At 41.2% G+C, this 19,393-nt stretch overlaps 1 protein-coding gene across 6 annotated transcripts in view; it reads right to left on the bottom strand.

Moving 5' to 3' along the window:
• The window catches only part of FARP2 (FERM, ARH/RhoGEF and pleckstrin domain protein 2), a 204,823-nt gene that overhangs the window by 142,165 nt on the left and 43,265 nt on the right, over positions 1–19,393 (bottom strand). For all 6 annotated transcript variants that reach the window (XR_007775960.1, XM_050965343.1, XM_050965341.1 and 3 more), the window contains one exon: positions 3,910–4,014. Coding sequence is in view for 5 of the 6 variants with exons in the window: in XM_050965343.1 (XP_050821300.1) it covers positions 3,910–4,014 (105 nt within the window). In the remaining variant the exon portion in view is untranslated. The remainder of the gene's footprint in view (positions 1–3,909; positions 4,015–19,393) is intronic.

The following is a 19,393-nucleotide window of genomic DNA, read 5'->3' as shown; positions in this document are numbered from 1 at the left end:
TTATGTGGGACCACGCAGGGAGGAAATAGGAGAGGCGGTTGGTGAAGGATGGAAAAGGATCCTGTAAGGAGACTGGTGCTCCACCCTTGGGCACACCTTCAAAAGTTTTGCTTGGGTCCCACCGATGGTTTGTGGGGGGCCTTGATTCTGGCCTGCCTGAGGGCCAGATTATCTCCTCCTACTACCCCGTCCACATCTTCTAGAGAAGTCCTGCCTTGGCCGAGGGGGGGGTGATAGAATCTCTGTGGCTGTAGCCTGAAGGGCCTTCTCTGCGTTACCAGCGTATGCATGCCCAGTGAACGCATAATGGCCCAGTTGTCCTTCAGACTCTGCAGCCTTGAGTCTGTCTTTTCAGAGACCAGACCCTGGCCATCGAAGGGTAGGTCCTGGAGAGTCTGTTGCAGGTCTCTGGATTACCACCCAGAGTTGCCATGAGATGTGGAGCATGGCTATGCCCAAGGCCAGGGTCCTAGCCGCCGAGTCCGCCGCGTCCAGAGATGCCTGCAGAGAGGTTCTGGCCACCTTCTTATCCTCCTCTACTAGAGCTCCAAACTCCTCTCTGGACTCCTGTGGGATCAACTCTTTGAATCTGGACATAGATACCCACAAATTAATAGTTATAACGGCTCAAAAGTGCCTGTTGGTTGGTCACACTGAGCTGTAAGCCTCCCACTGAGTACACCTTGCGCCCAAACAAGTCTAGACGCCTAGCATCCTTCGATTTAGGCACAGGGGCCTGCTGGTCATGGCATTCCTTCTCATTGACTGAAGCCACAAGGGAGCATGACTGGGTGTATGTGTAAAGGAACCCATATTCCTGAGAGGGAACACAGTACTTCCCCTCCACTCCTTTGGCCGTCGGTGGAATAGAAGCTGGCAGCTGCCAGATAGTCTCGGCATTGGCCTGTATAGTCTGAATGACAGGGAGGGCTACTCAAGACGGTATCTCTGCCGACAGAATGTCCACCACCTGATGCTGTACCTCCACCACTTCCTCCACCTCAACGTTCATATTGCACACCACTCTGCGGAGCAGTTCTTCGTGGGCGCAGAAGTCCATAGGGGTACGGCCCGCAACTGTAGAGTCCGCCACTGCCTCATCTGGTGAGAACGAGGAAGACACCCCTAGGGCTAAAGGAGCCTGGGGAAGGTCCATCATGTTAGCAGAGTGGGCCTGCAATGGCACTGGAGCAGTTTCCCAGAATCCCCTGAGCGGGAGGGAGGGGGCGAGATGCCGTCGCCTCTGATACTTGTGGCTCTGAAGGAGCAGAACAAGAAGCCCTCGAAGGAGCCCCTTGGGCTTGATGGTATGCCCAGGGGGTCCAAAAGGACCACTGTGGAGGTTCCTGGCCCAGGTTCTGGCCTTCTTCCAGCCACTGGCCTGCATCGCTCTCGCTCTGGTCCTGGGCATAGAAGCCACCTTCTGAGTGTGACGACGCAGAAGCAGAGTGGGACGACCAAGACTGTGCCGTATGGTGGCACGGTGCCAGAGACTGGTGGCATGATGCGGAGCGGTACCAAGACAGCGAACTGTGCCTGCGGGCCTAGCGGTACCGCGAGCCTGATCTGGATCTTGATGGAGACCTCAGACGAGATCAGCCCCGGGATCGGTACTGGAATTGATGCAGAAAATCCGATCGGTACCGGGCTTATTGTGATTCAGACCTCCGCGAGCCCGAACAGCGGCGTGAGTGCAACCGGTGCTGAGAACAAGATCAGTGCCAGGACTGCAAGCGGCACCAAGACGGGTGCTGGGACCATGACCGAGAACGGTGCTGTCCTGCTTCGCTGAGCAGTCATATCAGGACGGCTTCCCTTTTGACAGAAGCGTCCACATCGGTGGTGCTGGGGCCTGACGAAGAACCAGCTCCATGGAATGCAATCAAGTCCCGCGCTGTTAAGAAGATCTCTGGTGTAGAAGGCAGTCCCAGCTCAACCACGGTGGCACCTGGGAGCTCACAAGCACCGGACTCGACAGCCCTTGCGGTGCCAGAGTCAATGGTGCAGGAGCCATTACTCCGGCAACGGACACGGCTCTGGCTGCAGTGCGGGAAGCACTGGCAGTTGGTGAGACAACGAGCTGAAATCAGCCAGCACCTGCTTGGAATGATTCTTCCTTTGACTCGGAGACAGGGACCAGCACGGTGGAGATACAGCGCGCATCTTTCAACGAGTCCGAACGCAGTGCCGGACCAGTTGGTGCCACAGAGGCACTTCACACCAAGGATGACGGTGCCGGATCCTGCGAAGTGGAAGGGATTGAGCTAAGTGCTGCCTCCCTGAGGAGCTGTTTCAATCTAGAGTCACACTCCTTTCTTGTCCTTGACATGAAGACCTTGCAAATGCAGCACTTGTCTCCTTGGTGGGATTCCCCCAGACACCTTAGGCAGGAGTCATGGGGGTCTCCTGTCGGCACTGGCCTCAGGCAGGCCGAGCAGGGTTTGAAACCCAGAGTCCCTGGTATGGGCCTAGGCACCAGGCCGGGGTGGGGGAGAGACCCCGCTCCCTTTCAGAAAGAAACTAATCTAACTACACTAACTACAACTGTGAACAACTATTAACAACTACTTACCACTAATGAGAACTATTAACACGGACTAAAGACATATGCTAGGGAGGGTGGAGAACAGCTAGCTGTACTCCACAGTTCCAACGACCATCAAGGGCGGTAAGAAGGAACTGAGGGGGCACTGGGTCGGCAGGGGCATATATCCAGCACCTCAGCCGACCCACCGAGTGTTGCTAGGGAAAACATTCCGACGATTGTGCAAGCAGTGCGCACACACTTAATTAGAATCGATATGAGCAAGCACTTGCAGAAGGAACTATAAAACGTATCATAGTCTGGAATATATACACTGAAGCTACAATACTGTGTAAAGATAATAAAGAAGAGTCTGTGTGTGGTCAATTCCTTCTCTTAAAACACGAAGTTGGTAAAGAAGCCATTCAAAAAGTTCTTATGCTTCTGAAGTAAATTTTGGGAAAGGAAAGGATTGAGTTCAAACAATACAAGCAGAATAAGGAAGAGGAGGAAAAAAAGCAATTGGCAATATCTGGGCTGATGGCCCACAAGATTTAATTAATGTGATCAAACACCTTTATTGAGTAGAACCATCAGTAAATGGATAATTTATTTTTATTTTGCAATGGAGGGGGAGCAAGATGAATCAAAGTCTCTTCTATGTATCCTTTCAAGTGACATATTTTGAAAACAACAAAGTGTCTGGTTGCACCTTAAGGACTAACAGATCTATTTGGGCATAAGCTTTCGTGGGTAAAAAAAAACCTCACTTCAGATGCATGGAGTGAAAGTTACAGATGCAGGCACTATGACAAGAGAAGAGAGTACCTCACAAGTGGAGAACCAGTGTTGACAGGGCCAATTCGATCAGGGTGGATGTAGTCCACTCCCAATAATAGATGAGGCAGTGTCAATTCCAGGAGAGGCAAAGCTGCTTTTGTAATGAGCCAGCCACTCCCAATCCCTATTCAAGCCCAAATTAATGGAGTTAAATTTGCAAAGCTTTTTTGGACAACAGGAATGGTAACATACAAAAGCCAGTAATTGAACATTTCAACCTCCATGGACATTCTATAACAGATTTAAAAGTAACTATTCTTGAACAAAAAAACTTCAGGAACAGACTTCAAAGAGAAACAGCAGAACTAAAATTCATTTGCAAGGTGCCACGGGACTCCTTGTTGTTTTTGTGGATACAGATTAACACGGCTACCTCCTGATATTTTGTGAAGTAGTACTTTGACCTGATTGATAGGTGAAGCAAATTATAGTATACATTCATTGGGATACTCTTACATGGAGTTCCAAACTTCTTTCGACTGTTAGGTGGAAGCATTCATCCAAGCCTTTTTATTATAATGAATTAATCAGGAACCATGACATACCCAATATGACTGGATGTTCTGGAACTCAATTCCAAAGTAGTCGGACTCAACCAAATTCAAATGCTTATAAACCTCTGTCAGCAATGTCTGGCCAGAGCACTTGGACTGGAAGAGTAAAAATAAGAAATATAACAAGATTAAATATAATTCAAATGAGTTTATTACAAAGTGGAAACAAGATGTATTAACATTTAAAAGCAGTGGAAAAAATGTTTCAAAACACTTTTGTATTATTGGTCACTAATATTACTGTAGCATTTAAAAGCCCCAACCAGCATTAGGCTCTGTACAAACACACATAACTCAGTTAAAATAACTAGTGGGTATTTCAATAAATTAGCACAAATTTTGCTGTATAACTTGGAAATGCAGGTCCATATCCTGAGGTGTACTAGACCTCTAATTCAGTGCACCTGAAGAGGGAGAGGAGAGATAATTTTAAACCAAAGCAGCGGGAGGCCAGTTCAGCCACTGGACATAAGTTATAATACACCGCTACCTCGAAACAACACTGTCCTCTGGAGCCAAAAAAATCTCACTGTGTTATAAAGCGGTTTCACCTATATCAAACTTGGCTTGATCCGCCGGAGTGCGTAGCCCTGCCCCCCCGAGCACTGCTTTACTGCGTTATATCCAATCACGTTATATCGGGGTAGAGGTGTACCTTAAGGCTGCTCTAATTTATCATTGCTTGCAATGGCACAAAGTTGGCTATGCTGAATGAGAATTCACCCTCAACAAGGAAATCCTCAGCCGGCAAACTGAGGCAGCTTTAAGTCCCCCTTGTATTTCCAGAGCAATACAATGGAACTTAGTGGGGCCAAAGATATGGCCTCTAATGTAGATTTGAAAAGATTCACAAGTTGCTGGTCCACTAATGAGCTGGAAGACCCTCACTGACAGAGCTAGAATATGGGCTCTGTGATGGAGAATCTCAGCTCTCATTTCTAGCTTTTTTTCTTGCAAGGACATCCAGGAAAACACACAACATGGTTGCTAAGGTCTTAAGGTATTCACATCTGGGCTCCACTTTTGTGTCAGGAAGCTGCTGGACTCTAAAGACCTCCATCTCTCTCACATTTGCTGTTGGTGTAAAATTAATTTGCAGCATCCCAAAGAATCAGCTCATTAACTCTCCCCACAAATTTTATATCAATTTTGCACACAGAGACAAAAACCATAGATACAAATTGATTATGTTAAGTAGGAGGAAGCAGCAAAAAATTTCATAACCTACCCAAAATCCTGAAGTTGGACCTACTTGTTCAAATTTTCAGCTCTCAATCGGCTCCCACTATTGCATGACTAGCAGCTAGCTGCTTTTCGTGAATTCGCCTATCAGTCAATGCATCTAGATTGCATGAGGGATGCTCCACATGGTGGGTATAGGGATGAGGAAACTTACAGCTCCAGCAATACAAAGGGAAAGGAGATAAGGAAAGAGACAAGACTAAGTTGAAGCCACATGGGGCAGAAGTTCTGTAGCCACTGAAAACCCATCTCTATCATGAGCACCAACTAGGAGAGCTTATACACTCAAAAACCAAATGGAATCTATTCTCCAGCTGAGTATCTAGCTCACTACCAGAGAGAATCTGACCCACATCCAACTAACCACCTCAAAATCAGATACTAGGACTACTTGCCTACCACTGCTGTCAGCAGAGGCCACAGTACAAATCATCTGTCAACATCAATGCTGATGGAAAGTAGCCAGGTAGAGGAGCCACCAAAAGGAACCTACATGAGATGGAAGGACAAGGGACAAGCAAGGCAGGGCAAGAAATACTTTTACCTTGGGGGAAGGGGGGAGAATTAGAGAATGATTAGTTATGGGAGTGAGGAAACTATGGAATACATACATTTTTATTTAACAAGGAGGAAGAGCATGGAACTAATGGATTTTTGGATGGGGCAAGGATGTATTTTACCTTGGAAAATGTACGTATGAATGAATGAGGTGGAACATTTTTGATGAAGCACTTTGTTCAAATTTTGGCACTGTGCTATCACTGTGTAAAACACTAATACAAACTAAATGAGAAATGGAAACTCAAACCACAACCCTGACCCCCCATAAAAAGGTGTTTTCTAGCAAAAACAATTCTAGTTTTTCCCTGCTTATTAATATTTATGTTCAAGACTCAGTGATAATGATCAGTTTCTCCTTCAGTCTAGATTTCAGCAGGTAATCCTGATACTATGAAGGAGAACGTCCAATATGCCCTTGATAAAGTATGTTAATTTAGGCTTGGTAGTGAGATTTTCCAGTTGAGTACCCTAAAGGAATTTGTATTGCTCAAAAAAGATTGTGTATACTTGAATGAGTCAAATCTCTGGATGTTCATATAATTTTGGTTAAAAACAAATTAAAAAACTATTTCTTCTCACAACGTACAGTCAACCTGTGGTACTCTCTACCAGAGGATGTTGTGAAGGCCAAAACTATAACAGGGTTCAAAAAAAGAACTAGATAAATTAATTGAGGATAGGTACATTAATGCCTATTAGCCAGCAAGGGCAGGGATGGTGTCCCGAGCTTCTGTTTGCCAGACGCTACAAATGAGCAACAGGAAATGGATCATTTGATGATTATCTGTTCTGTTCATTCCCTCTGGGGCACCTGGCATTGGCCACTGTCGGAATACAGGACACTGGGATAGATGGACCTTTGGTCTGACCCAGTATGGCTGTCCTTATGTTCTTATCCTTATCAGAATGGAAAACTACTTCAAAAGGGTTGTTTACTGCCATTTTAATATGTCGGTCAATTTTATTTATTCCATGCATTCTGCATATAAACAATTTTTTTTAAATAAATAATTTGAAGGATTGTTAAATTATCTGGTTTCTTATATCTCTTCTCTCAATGTCTTGATCAGTAAGTTTAATAGGCAACAGGAAGCTAACTTCTATTTAAAAACTGTTAAATTCAAATATAATTACTAATTATAGTAAGGCAGAATACAGAAGATTATAGATAAAGAATCATGCTGTTTGAATGTTTTCATTTTCAAGTTTGCCTTACTGCAGGAATCCCTCTCTAAAGCTTAGAAGGCACTATCATACTGAAATCTAGTCAATTTCAAAACAAAGTGGAAAACCTTCAGGTACTAAACCTGCTTCCTGAGTTCACCAGTCTTTTTAAAAAACAAAATTATCTTTTTTTTTCCTATTTCCCAAATACTTCTCTCCCTCTCCACATCTTGTGTGAAAGACACTCACTCACAGGGGAGAAGTTACCAACTTAACTGATTATTCAGGGAAACAATAAAATTTGTAAATTATATAAAGTACTATCAAATTGCTAAAAATGAAAAACATGGAGAAAAATATTTCAATTAAAGTAGTCCTGGAGTTACTAGAAACAGCACTAAGTAAAAATTCAGATAGCAACGTGACCTTTAAGTTGACTGAGTCTCCTTTAAATATAAAATGTATCAAAGAATGTTGCATTTACAAAGAGTAGTATTAAGTAATGTGTTGATGAAAATGAGTTACAAAGCTTGGTATCTAACAAAGTATTTCATTATTCTTTGTTTCAAGTTCTGTGGGAAAATTTTGCCTGGGAGAATTTGATTTAGTTTCTCAAGTTGTTTGTTGCATTTACCCATTTCCAGTTCATCTGCCAAGACTCCTAAGTCTTTTGATTTTGTAAATTTCAAAATTAATTAGATTTTGTATTGTCAATTTAATATCAGTTATGCCTGCATAAGAGCTGCACCAGGCAAGTTCTCTTAAACATGTTCTATAATGTGCTTAGAATTTTGATAACGTAGGAAACTGCATATACGAATGCATACTCGATTCTTTAAAGGTCACAAACATTTCAGTAGGAATTCCTCATTATGGCACATGTCCAGTTCTGAAATTGTCACATTCCCTATGCTCTGCCAACAGTCTACTACAACTGACATCACAGAATTATTATAGAAGTTCATAAAGATTTCTGTAAAAGAAAAATAAAGTGGCAGGTAGATCAAAGGATATGGTGCTTCAGCTGTAGACACAAGTACTTACTTTTAATAATAAAATTCATGTTCCTAAAGGAAATAGAATCAGGACCACTGAGTAAAATTTGTATAAACCTGAATATTCAGTTCCAGCAGCTCCCATTGACCTGGAGCAGTGAACCGAGGCCACTGGGAGCTGCAATCGGCCAAACCTGCAGACGCAGCAGGTACACACACTGGCCTGGCCCGGCTCACCAGGGGCTTTCCCTGCAGAAGCAGCGGAACAAGTTTGGGAACCACTGGTTTAAGGGATAAGCAACAGAAAAGTAATGTTACGTTTCTCCCACCTCTTTTGGGGCCAGATTACAATTATTTGGGGTTGTATATTTGGTCAGACCCCTATTATTACTTAAATATTATTCTACCTATATTTTCACTTTCAAAAATATTCTCTTCCCCAATGAGTCTGAAAGAAAACAACCTGTTTCTAACCTAAACAAAGTACAAACACAAAACATTAAAACCTCCCTCCAAAAGACTAACCTCCATAGCCTTAACATATTATTAGGACTGTTGATTAATCGCAGTTAACTCACACAATTAACTCAAAAAAATTAATCATGATTAATCGCAGTTTTAATCACACTGTTAAACAATAGAGTACCAATTGAAATCTATTATATATTCTGGATGATTTTCTCCATTTTCATATATATTTTATTCTGTGTTATTAAAATCAAAGTGATAAAAAGAAAAATATTTTTCAATTCACCACATACAAGTATGCAGTGCCATCTTTTTGTCATGAAAGTACAATGTTTAAAATGTAGATTTTTTGTGTTACATAACTGCACTCAAAAACAAAAATAATATAAAACTTCAGAGCCTACAAGTCCACTCAGTCCTACTTCTTGTTCAGCCAATCGCTAAGACAAAAGTTTGTTTACATTTACATGAGATAAAGCTGCCCTCTTCTTATTTACAATGTCACCAGAAACTGAGAACACGCATTTGCATGGCACTTTTGTAGCTGGTACTGCGAGGTATTTACATGCCAGATATGCTAAACATTCGTATGCCCCTTCATGCTTCGACCATCGTTGCAGAGGACATGCTTCCAGGCTGATGATGCTTGTTAAAAAAAAAAAAATTATATTATATATATATATACACACATACATATACACACACACACTCATTAAATTTGTGACTGAACTCCTTGGGGAGAATTGTATGTCTTTACTGCATTCTGCCATATATTTCACGTTATAGCAGTCTTGAATGATGACCCAGCACATGTTGTTCATTTTAAGAACACTTTCACTGCAGATCTGACAAAACGCAAAGAAGGTACCAATGTGAGACTTCTAAAGATAGCTACAGCACTTGACCCAAGGTTTAAGAATCCAAAGTGCCTTGCAATATCTGAGAGGGACAAAATGTGGAGCATGCATTCAGAAGTCTTAAAAAAAAGCAACACGCTGATGCGTAAACTACAGAATTCGAACCACCAAAAAAGAAAGTCAACCTTCTGCTGGTGGCATCTGACTCAGATAATGAAAATGAACAGGCGGCAGTCCGCACTGCTTTAGATTGTAATCAAGCAGAACCCGTCATCAGCATGAACACATGTCCCTTGGAATGGTGGTTGAAGCGTGAGGGGACATATGAATCTTTAGTGTATCTGGTACTTAAATGTCTTGTGATGCCAGTTACAACAGGGCCATGAGAATACCTGTCCTCACTTTCAGGTAACATTGTAAACAAGAAGCAGGCAGCATTATCTCCTGCAAATGTAAACAAACTTGTTAGTCTGAGTGACTGGCTGAACAAAAGTGGGACTGAGCTGACTAGCAGGGTCTAAAATTCTACATTGTTTTTATTTTTGAATGCAGTTTTTTTGTACATAATTCTACATTTGTAAGTTCAACTTTCATGATAAAAAGATTGCACTATAGTACTTGTATTAGGTGAACTGAAAAATACTATTTTTGTTATTTTACAGTGCAAATACTTGTAATCAAAAATAAATATAAAGTGAGCACTGTACACTTTGTATTCTGTGTTGTAAATGAAAACATTTGAAAATGTAGAAAACATCCAAAAATATTTAAATAAAATGGTGCTCCATTATTGTTTAACAGTACGATTAACTGCGATTAAATTTTTTGTTCGCATGACAGCTCTACAAATTACCCTAGTGATGGCCACTTGTTGCCTGGGCAACTTGCCAGAAGCCTAAGGGGGCAGCAGCAGCAGCATAAAAAGGTTGAGAGAATGGACTGTGATAGGAGCAACTACCCTTAAAAGAAAATTCTTTCAATGATATGAGGAACCTTCTGGTAAAGTTGCCTGTTAGACTCCTAGAAAATGATGTTGTGAATACCTCAGAATAAAATAAAAAATCCACTTTTTTATATTCAAATACCAATTATAACTAGCAAACTTAATCAAATACTGAATAAAAATAAGCAACTCGCAAGACTTTATGACAGCCCTAGAATCTAGGAAAGGATGCTGCTTCCTTTAATATATAGATACCAGAGACATACTGGCAGCCACTGCACCTCATGAAACCAGATAAAAAATGCTACTACAATTTTGACCCTGTGAAGAATTGAACATTTTTAGTTTATGTCATAAAAGCCAAAGGATTAATGATGTTTCAATAACTAATGGAAAAATCTGAGCTCAGTTATTTTCACCTATAACTCAAATACCTAGAGCATAATCCTGCTCCCACTGAAGTCAATGGCAAAATTTCCCTTGACTTCAATGGAATCAGGATTTGACCCTCTATTGGCAAGTAATAGAAAGAAGAACCTAGGACTCTTAGCCACAATCTACTAACTAGAGTTATCAAGCAAACACGATAAATCAAATCACTCATTTCAAATCTTTTCAGAATTCTGTGTTTGCCCTTGCCTTGGTTGAGACCTGTTGGGCTTATCTGAAAGACATTTCAAATGAGAGGATACCTGACATCTGACCAGAATGTTTTAAGGAAGAGTTTCAGCGGCCTTAAGTACAGAGATGAGTGACACACCATACATTAGCTCAACATTTCCAACTGCGTATTTGAGATTCCATTATGTCACAAATGTAAATACCAGGTGGGGTCTTTTTTAACCACTGTTACTAGAATTATTGGGATGTAGATATTTTGTTTCAAATAACTTGCAAACCAGATAATTGGATTAATATATCATCTCCTCCAATGTTAGGTATACTTTGCTCGCTACACTATCTTTCAAAGTAAGGAGTGTAACTTATATCCTTAGCTTACAAAAAAAAAGGGTATGTTGACAAAATGGACTGATACAGAGGCCCCTTCATTCCACAGATGGATTTCTATGCTTGGACATATCAGACATCTTTCATATAATGCCTACATAGACCTTCATATGACTCATTGGAGTTCTGAATGCAAACATAAGGCAAACAAATTCCACAACCTGTTTTGTATGCCCTTTCAGTCAAATTTATTTCTAATTCTGATGACACATTGTGGACCTTATTTAGGGCTGTGTCAACCTCGCTTCAAGATGCTACTTTTTAATTACATATTTTCATATGCAGTTTGACAACAATTAAAATAAGTATTTGAGAGTATTTTTGTGTTTTCCATTAGACAATGAGAAAGTCTCTCATACTAAGCATTTCAAAACAAAAAATCAGAACAAAAATTTTTTAAAGCAAATATTATATGTTTCAGTTACAATTACTTGTTAATAAAAATGAAAAGGACATAGCTTTGGTGATATTAAGATTCACATTGTGTGCAATGAAATGATGCCAAAATGAATGTCAATCACATTTTCAAATGAAAAAACTACTTTTCTCTGAAGCAATTTCACTTGTAAGAAGCTGCTCCAGCTGAAGTTTTGACAGAACTTTATCCCAAAATAATAACTAATTAAAGCAGTTTTTCCTTGGGAGTATCCTAGACATCCAAGCTCAAGCTTCCACTACTGCACAGGCCAACACTTTCCTTCAAACCTCAACGCCAATACCCCGTTCATATATATATTCCAGAATTCATTAGTGCATCTGTTATTTACTTGGGTTTGTTTTATTTCTAAATAAAATAAAAATTTAAATATTAAAGTTAAGATATTTATAGAGCATATGTCCATGTAGTATGTTAGCACTTAAAACATTTACAATTTTAGAGCATTCTCCATTCAGAACATTAAGGCACACACAGTTTTTCCATCTCTTCTCCCAGTTTGAGGATGCTTCGCATGTGTGCAAGAGCTTATAGTTCTCCATTGTCTGTTAAAGCAGGAAGGCTATAACAAAGAAAGTTGTTATGGACACCACCACAAAAGGAAAAGATAGAAAACAAAGTAATAATTTGATGCTGCACTGTGGGGAGCCCACGTTATCCTGAGAACTCTTTTCTCCTAAACTCACAAAAAGTCCGACAAAGTTATCCAGTAAGGAAAATATTGTACTGTGCATGCTCAATAAGTTATTTTCAAACTGTCCTAAATCACAATCTAATTTTTACAAATCTAGTAAACCACACATTAATGTGTTAAGTCTAAGAACATGTAAAGTTTGGCTTTTTAAGAACTAATCTTTTTAGAATCATGCTCTCAATGATTGAAAAAGACATCAAATAACTGTAAAGTGCAATATAGTAAGAAAACTGTGCACCTGAAAACAGCACCTTTCCCCTCCACAGATCAGATTAATGTCATAGGTTCATATCATAAAATAGGTCCTACCTGCTTTATCACAAAAGTAAATTCTGTCACCTCTTCTCCACTCCCCCACCCCCAGCATTGCATTGCAGAGCCAACACATCTATGGGAGCAGGAGTTTGAACCTATTCTAGCTCATGCATCATCAGATTTGGTAACCAAATTCCAATTACATAACCATATTGTGGCCCCAGTTACACCTATGCAAACCAGTAAGACAACAGGATCACACAGATGTAAATAAGGACAGAATTTAGTCTACAGAATTTTTATTTTTGGTGATAGCACACGAGCCAGAAAGAATATAACTTGGTTTTCAGATCTCAGGTAGAGTTTCCGGGCTTGCAAAGAGGTAAAAAAGCATTTTAAGTGTTCACAATTGATCGAGTCATTGAAAACAAATATGGAACCCCACAATGCCATTTATATAGAGAAGAACGGTGTATTTGTATTATAGAGGTCTAGGGAATCACTAAGATCATGGCATCAGTCAACACCGAATTTCATCAGCCACCATTCCATACATTCAGAGGGATTGTCTTCACTACAACAGTTATGTCAAGTTACTCCGCTTGAACTAGCATAGCTCAAAGGAGCAGCCATGCTGCAAAAAACAATTTGAGCCACACACAGTGATTAGATTAGCAACTAATGAAGTGCATTAACTCAAAGTGTAATCTGTAGCTGAATCCCCAGGACACTAGGAACTCAAGTATCAGCAGCACTGGAGCTTCAATCTACACCTCCCAAAAGGCCAGCTAGCTCGAGTTTAAAAGCACCACTTAGCACAAGATAGAGATCTGTGCGTGAGAGCAGTAGTCTTGTTAGGGGCAAGTTATACCTAAAACTAATATTGCAGTGAAGACAAGCTCTCAGTTAGAATTCTGAGGGATCTTACAAAGTTATTTAGCCTCAGCTAACCTAAACAATTGTGCAAGGGTATCATCTGCTGGTTTTGCCACTTTACTGCAAATATTCTAACATGGAACTTTTGGGCACTCTTACTATTAATGTTTTGTTGTGTTGAAAGTAGGACTGACAAGTGATTAAAAAAATTAATCACGATTAATTGCGCTGTTAAACAATAATACAACACTATATTTAAATATTTTGGGATGTTTTCTACATTTTCAAATACATTGATCTCAATTACAACACAATGCAAAGTATACAGTCCTCACTTTATATTTCTTTTTTATTACAAATATTTGTACTGTAAAAAAGAAACAGTATTTCAATTCACCTAATTCAAGAACTGTAGTGCAATCTCTTTATCATGAAAGTTGAACTTACAAATGTGGAATTATGTTCAAAAAAAATAACTGCACTCAAAAACAAAACAAAGTACTACTTTAGAGCCTACAAGTCCACTCAGTCCTACTTCTTGTTCAGCCAATCACTCAAATAAGTCTATTCACATTTGTGGGAGACAATGCTGCCCATTTCTTGTTTACAATGTCATCTGCAAGTGAGAACAGGCATTCGCATGGCATTGTTGTAGCCAGCGTCACAAGATATTTACATGCCAGATGCGCTACAGATTCGTATGTAAGCATGTTCTCTGGAACTGTCATCAAAAGCACAAAGGGACATACGAATCTTTAGCATATCTGACACGTAAATACCTTGCAACTCTGGCTACAAAAGTGCCACATGAACACCTATTCTCACTTTCAGGTGACACTGTAAATAAGATGTAGGCAGTATTATCTCCCATAAATATAAAACTTGTTTGTCTTAGCAATTGGCTGAACAAGAAATAGGACAAAGTGGACTTGTACGCTCTAAAGTTTTACATTACTTCACTCGAAAAAAAAACAATGTAACAAAAAGAATTCTACATTTGTAAGTTGCACTTTCAGGATAAAGAGATTGCACTACAGTACTTGAATGAGGTGAACCAAAAAATACTAGAGTATTTCTTCTATTGTTTTTACAGGGTAATTATTTGTAATAAAAATAATATAAAGTGAGCACTGTACACGTTGTATTCTGTGTTGTAATTAAAATCAATATATCTGAAAATGTAGGAAGAGACAAAAATATTTAATTAATTTCAGTTGATAGTCTATTACCAGTGTGATTAAAACTGTGATTAATTGCAATTAATTTTTTTTGAGTTAATCACATGACTTAACTATAATTAATTGACAGCCCTAGTTGAAAGACATCTTTACACTTTCTCCACTGTCTCCCTCTTATCATGGAATAAAGAGTCTACAAATCAATAAAGCCACCTCTATTCTTCTCCAAATCCCTCCCTAAAATTTATCAATGCTGTGACATTCAAATAACCAATCAACAATGGCTATGCGAACAGCAAGCCAAGACTTCTGTTTATTACGCAGAACTTGCTGTCTTACTGTAACATTCTCCCTCAAGCTTCCTTACCTTTTGTCTGTTGTGTCTATCTGTTGAGTCCCATTATAAGACTAGAGCTTGAGCGGTCCCGTTTTTAGTTATTTATTTCAATGGCACCTAGCACAATGGAGCCCTGAATCTTGATTGGGTTCAACAGGTATTACTATACATTTTCCCAGTTTCTTTCTTTCATATAAGAAAAAAAAGGGCTGAATATTTGTTCTTTTGTGCACACACACCATCCCCATATTGACGATGTCAGCTAACTATACAGAACTCCCAATATACTCAGACCATCCCATAACTACAACCTCAGGAAAAATCAAAATAATTAACTAAATCATTGATTTAAAAGTCACTTGATTTTTTTAATCCATTAATTTGTCAGGTTAAATTTGGAAAATTAATTTGAAATTTTTTAATCTAAAATTGCAGTAGCCCAATTCATAATGAAATAAATTATAAATCTCATTGTACATATGCTGCTCCTGGATAGAGTCTCTTCTTTGAATTTTACAAAACTCTAAAATTCAGGGGAAAAAATGTAAAATTTGAAATTTTACTAAGAATTAAGAACCCAAACATCTACTTTAGCAATTTAAGATTGAAAAATGTGAAAGAAAGAAAAGCAAAATGTAAAACTGATTTAAATGGGGAAAAAATGCATTACTATGATTTCTTGGACGAGGTGGGTCTAAAGCCAGCGCCCAAACATCTACACTTCAATTTTACAGGCCTGCAGTCCAAGCCTTGCAAGCCCAAGTCAGGGGACATGGGCCACCCATGACTGTTTTACTGCAGTGTAGACATACCCTAAGGCCTTCCTTGACATCCATTTTACTTGGCAGTGGTGCAGACTGTGCCGTTCTGCTCTTCCAAAGACAGTTTCTTCCAGTGGGGAAGCCACAGGAGACATCAGTAATCTGTAATACTGAGATGCAACACAAATTCCAGAATACCAGAGGTGTTCAAGATCAGTGAAAGCCTCATTTCCTTTTTTGGCTGTTGCCTCATCCAGTGTAAGTACCTATACTTTTCACTTGTATTGATAACACTGACTTGTTTTAGCATTATGCTAAGAATTAAAGCAGCGGTTCTCAAAGTGGGTCACAACCTCACTTTAATGGTGTTGTCAGGGCTAGCATTAGACTTGCTGGGACCCAGGGCTGAAGCTGAAGCCCGAGTCCCACCGCTTAGGGCTAATGTCCAAGGGCTTCAGCACTGGTTGGACATTGCACTCCATGTGTTTTATGGAAATATGCTTATGCGTGTGAATATGATGTAATTTGAATATGCTTTATGCAAAAGGTCTCTTGTAAGGTATCATAACAAAGGTTATAACCTACTCAATATATTCCTCCTATTTCTATGTATGTATCATTCTTGTATCTGAGGCCTTGGCTACACTGGCACTTTACAGCGCTGCAACTTTCTCGCTCAGGGGTGTGAGAAAACACACCCCTGAGTGCAGCAAGTTACAGCGCTGTAAAGTGCCAGTGTAAACAGTGCCCCAGTGCTGGGAGCGCGGCCCCACGGGAAGGTGGAGTACCTGCAGCACTGGGAGAGCTCTCTCCCAGCGCTGGCGCCGTGACCACACTCGCACTTCAAAGCGCTCCTGTGGCAGCGCTGTACAGCTGCAAGTGTAGCCATATCCTCAAACTAGAAATATGAAGTATAACTCTGAGATCCTATTGTAATTTGCAAAGTGTGGGCCATTAATGGTGGTTTAGAATCCTGATGGCTCCCATTGACTAGGGCAATTTGTTGTAAATGGCTCTGTTTACTTACAAACCTTCCTGTGCACAGGTAGACCAGCCCAGGAAGAATGGAGGCTGGGGGGGGGGGTCTCACAGGACATGTGATTATGTTACCTGCTATTGGAATCTACCTTAAACCTGGTGCTTTTCCATTTAGAAGGAGGAGTGGGGACCCAGAGAGACAAAAGATTCCCGCCTTGTGCCAAAGCTATAAAAAGGGGGTGGAACAGAACAAATGGGGCTGCCAGTCATGAGAACATCCCTGCTTCTCTGCTGGAACTAACAAGGACTGTACGAGGGGAAAGGTTTGGGCCCAGACTAGCAAGGAGTCTACTCTGTGAAAGAAGCTTATTGGAACATCTCTGAAGGTGAGATTTTACCTGTCATCAGTTTCTTAATGTACTAGGCTTAGACTTGCGTGTTTTTGCTTTATTTTGCTTGATGACTTACTTTGTTCTGTTATTACTTGGAACCACTTAAATCCTACTTTTTATACTTAATAAAATCACTTTTGTTTATTAATGAACCCAGAGTAAGTGATTAATACCTGGGGGAGCAAACAGCTGTGCATCTCTCTATCAGTTTTAGAGAGGGTGTACAATTTATGAGTTTACCCTGTATAAGCTTTATACAGAGTAAAACAGATTTATTTGGGGTTTGGATCCCACTGGGAGCTGGGTGTTGGAGATAGGTGACCTGCTGAGCAGTTTTTGGTTGAAGTCTGCAGCCTTGGCGGCGTGGACCTGACCTGGGTCTGTGTTGCAGCAGACTAGTGTATCTGGCTCAACAAGGCAGGGTTCTGGAATCCAAAGTTGACAGGGAAAACGGGCTGAGAGATAAATTCAGCAGATCAGGTGACAGTCCTAAAGAGGTTTCTGTAATTGAACCTGTCACACGGCATCAGGTTACAGGCTCCCGCCTGTGGCTGAAGCCCTTGGGTTTTGGCCTCCCCCGAACCCTGGGTGGTGGGGCCTGGGTGTTCTTACTCTTCGCCCCTTCCCCACAGTCTGACGTGGTGGGGCTTGGACTTTGCTCCACCACCTGGGGTCGTGTAGTAAATTTTGTTGTCAGAAGGGGGTCACAGTGCAAAGAAGTTACTGTTAAAATGGTACTCTTAAAGCTGAAGAACTTTCTAGTTTCTTGGTCATTAGTGTGAGTTTGTTCCAGGTAAGCAGTGACTGAAAATCATTACCATTAAATGGCTGTTAAGTGGCTCTATGTGAAGTGAGTTGGTGATATCAGTCCATTTCCTGAAGTATCGATGTCCTAAATACATGACAAACAGTACCTTAAAAGTGTTAGCCGACAGTCCAAGGACTGAATATTACATGACCAACAGAACTAAGTGACTCACATTTCCGCAGGAGAGTCTTCCAAAAAAAGGGGAAAAAATACCTTGAAGTTCAGCAATGAAGAAGGTGTGAGGAAATCTGCACTGCCCGTGATAGTGTATCTATTCTATGGCTAAAAAAAGACGGTTACTCACCTTTGTAACTGTTGTTCTTCGAGATGTGTTGCTCATATCCATTCCAGTTAGGTGTGAGCGCGCCGCGTGCATGTTCGTCGGAAGATTTTTACCCTAGCAACACTCGGTGGGTCAGCTGGGCACCCCCTGCTGTGGCGCCACTATGGCGCCAGATATATACCTCTGCCAACCCAGCCATCCTTCAGTTCCTTCTTGCCGGCTACTCCGACAGAGGGGAAGGAGGGTGGGTTTGGAATGGATATGAGCAACACACCTCAAAGAACAACAGTTACAAAGGCGAGTAACTGTCTTTTCTTCTTCGAGTGCTTGCTCATATCCATTCCAGTTAGGTGATTCCCAAGCCTTACGTAGGCGGTGGGGTCGGAGTGAAATGTGGCAGAATGTAAAACTGCTGAGCAGCAGCTCTTGACTGTTGAACCAGAGCACAATGCGAAGCAAAGGTATGGACCGAGGACCAAGGAGCTGCGTGACAGACCTCGTGAGTAGGTACACGAGCCAGCAAGGCGGCAGATGAAGCCTGAGCCTTGGTAGAATGCATGCTGATGTGGCTTGGGGAAATATGAGCCAAACCATAACAAGTGCGGATGCACGCCATCACCCAAGATGAGATCCTCTGAGAGGAAACAGGTAGGCCTTTCCTTCAGTCTGCTACTGCGACAAAGGGTTGGGGCGTTTTACGGAATGGTTTTGTCTGCTCAATATAAATGCGAACGCTCTACAGATGTCAAGGGAGTGCAATTCGTGCTCCCATTGTGTTGAGTATGGGTAACATGAAAGGCCGAAACCACCCTAGGGAGGAAAGCCGGGTGTGGTTGCAACTGCACCTTGTCTTTGTGAAACATAGTGTACGGCGGAACCACCGTAAGAGCCCTGAGCTCGGAGACTCGTAGGGCCGATGTAATGGCCACGAGGAAAGCTGTCTTCCAAGACTGGTATAGCAGCGAGCAGGTCACTAACAGCTCGAATGGGGGAGACATAAAAGTCTGGTTAAAACCAGGTTGAGGTCCCAGGTTGGGCTGGGCAGCGTACTTGAGGGTATAAGCGCTCCAAGCCCTTGAGGAACCTCAAAACCATAGAGTGTGAAAACACAGAACGACCACCTTAGCCTGGGTGGAAGGTAGAGATGGCTGCCAAGTGTACCCTCAGCAACGACACTGTTGTAGGCCAGACGTAGTCCAAAATAGAGGAGATTGAGACTTCAGCAGGAGTAAGATCAAG

Source organism: Gopherus flavomarginatus, chromosome 8 (genome assembly GCF_025201925.1).
Source record: "Gopherus flavomarginatus isolate rGopFla2 chromosome 8, rGopFla2.mat.asm, whole genome shotgun sequence".
In the NCBI taxonomy this organism is placed as follows: Eukaryota; Metazoa; Chordata; order Testudines; family Testudinidae; genus Gopherus; species Gopherus flavomarginatus.
This window is presented reverse-complemented; position numbering and strand designations above follow the sequence as displayed.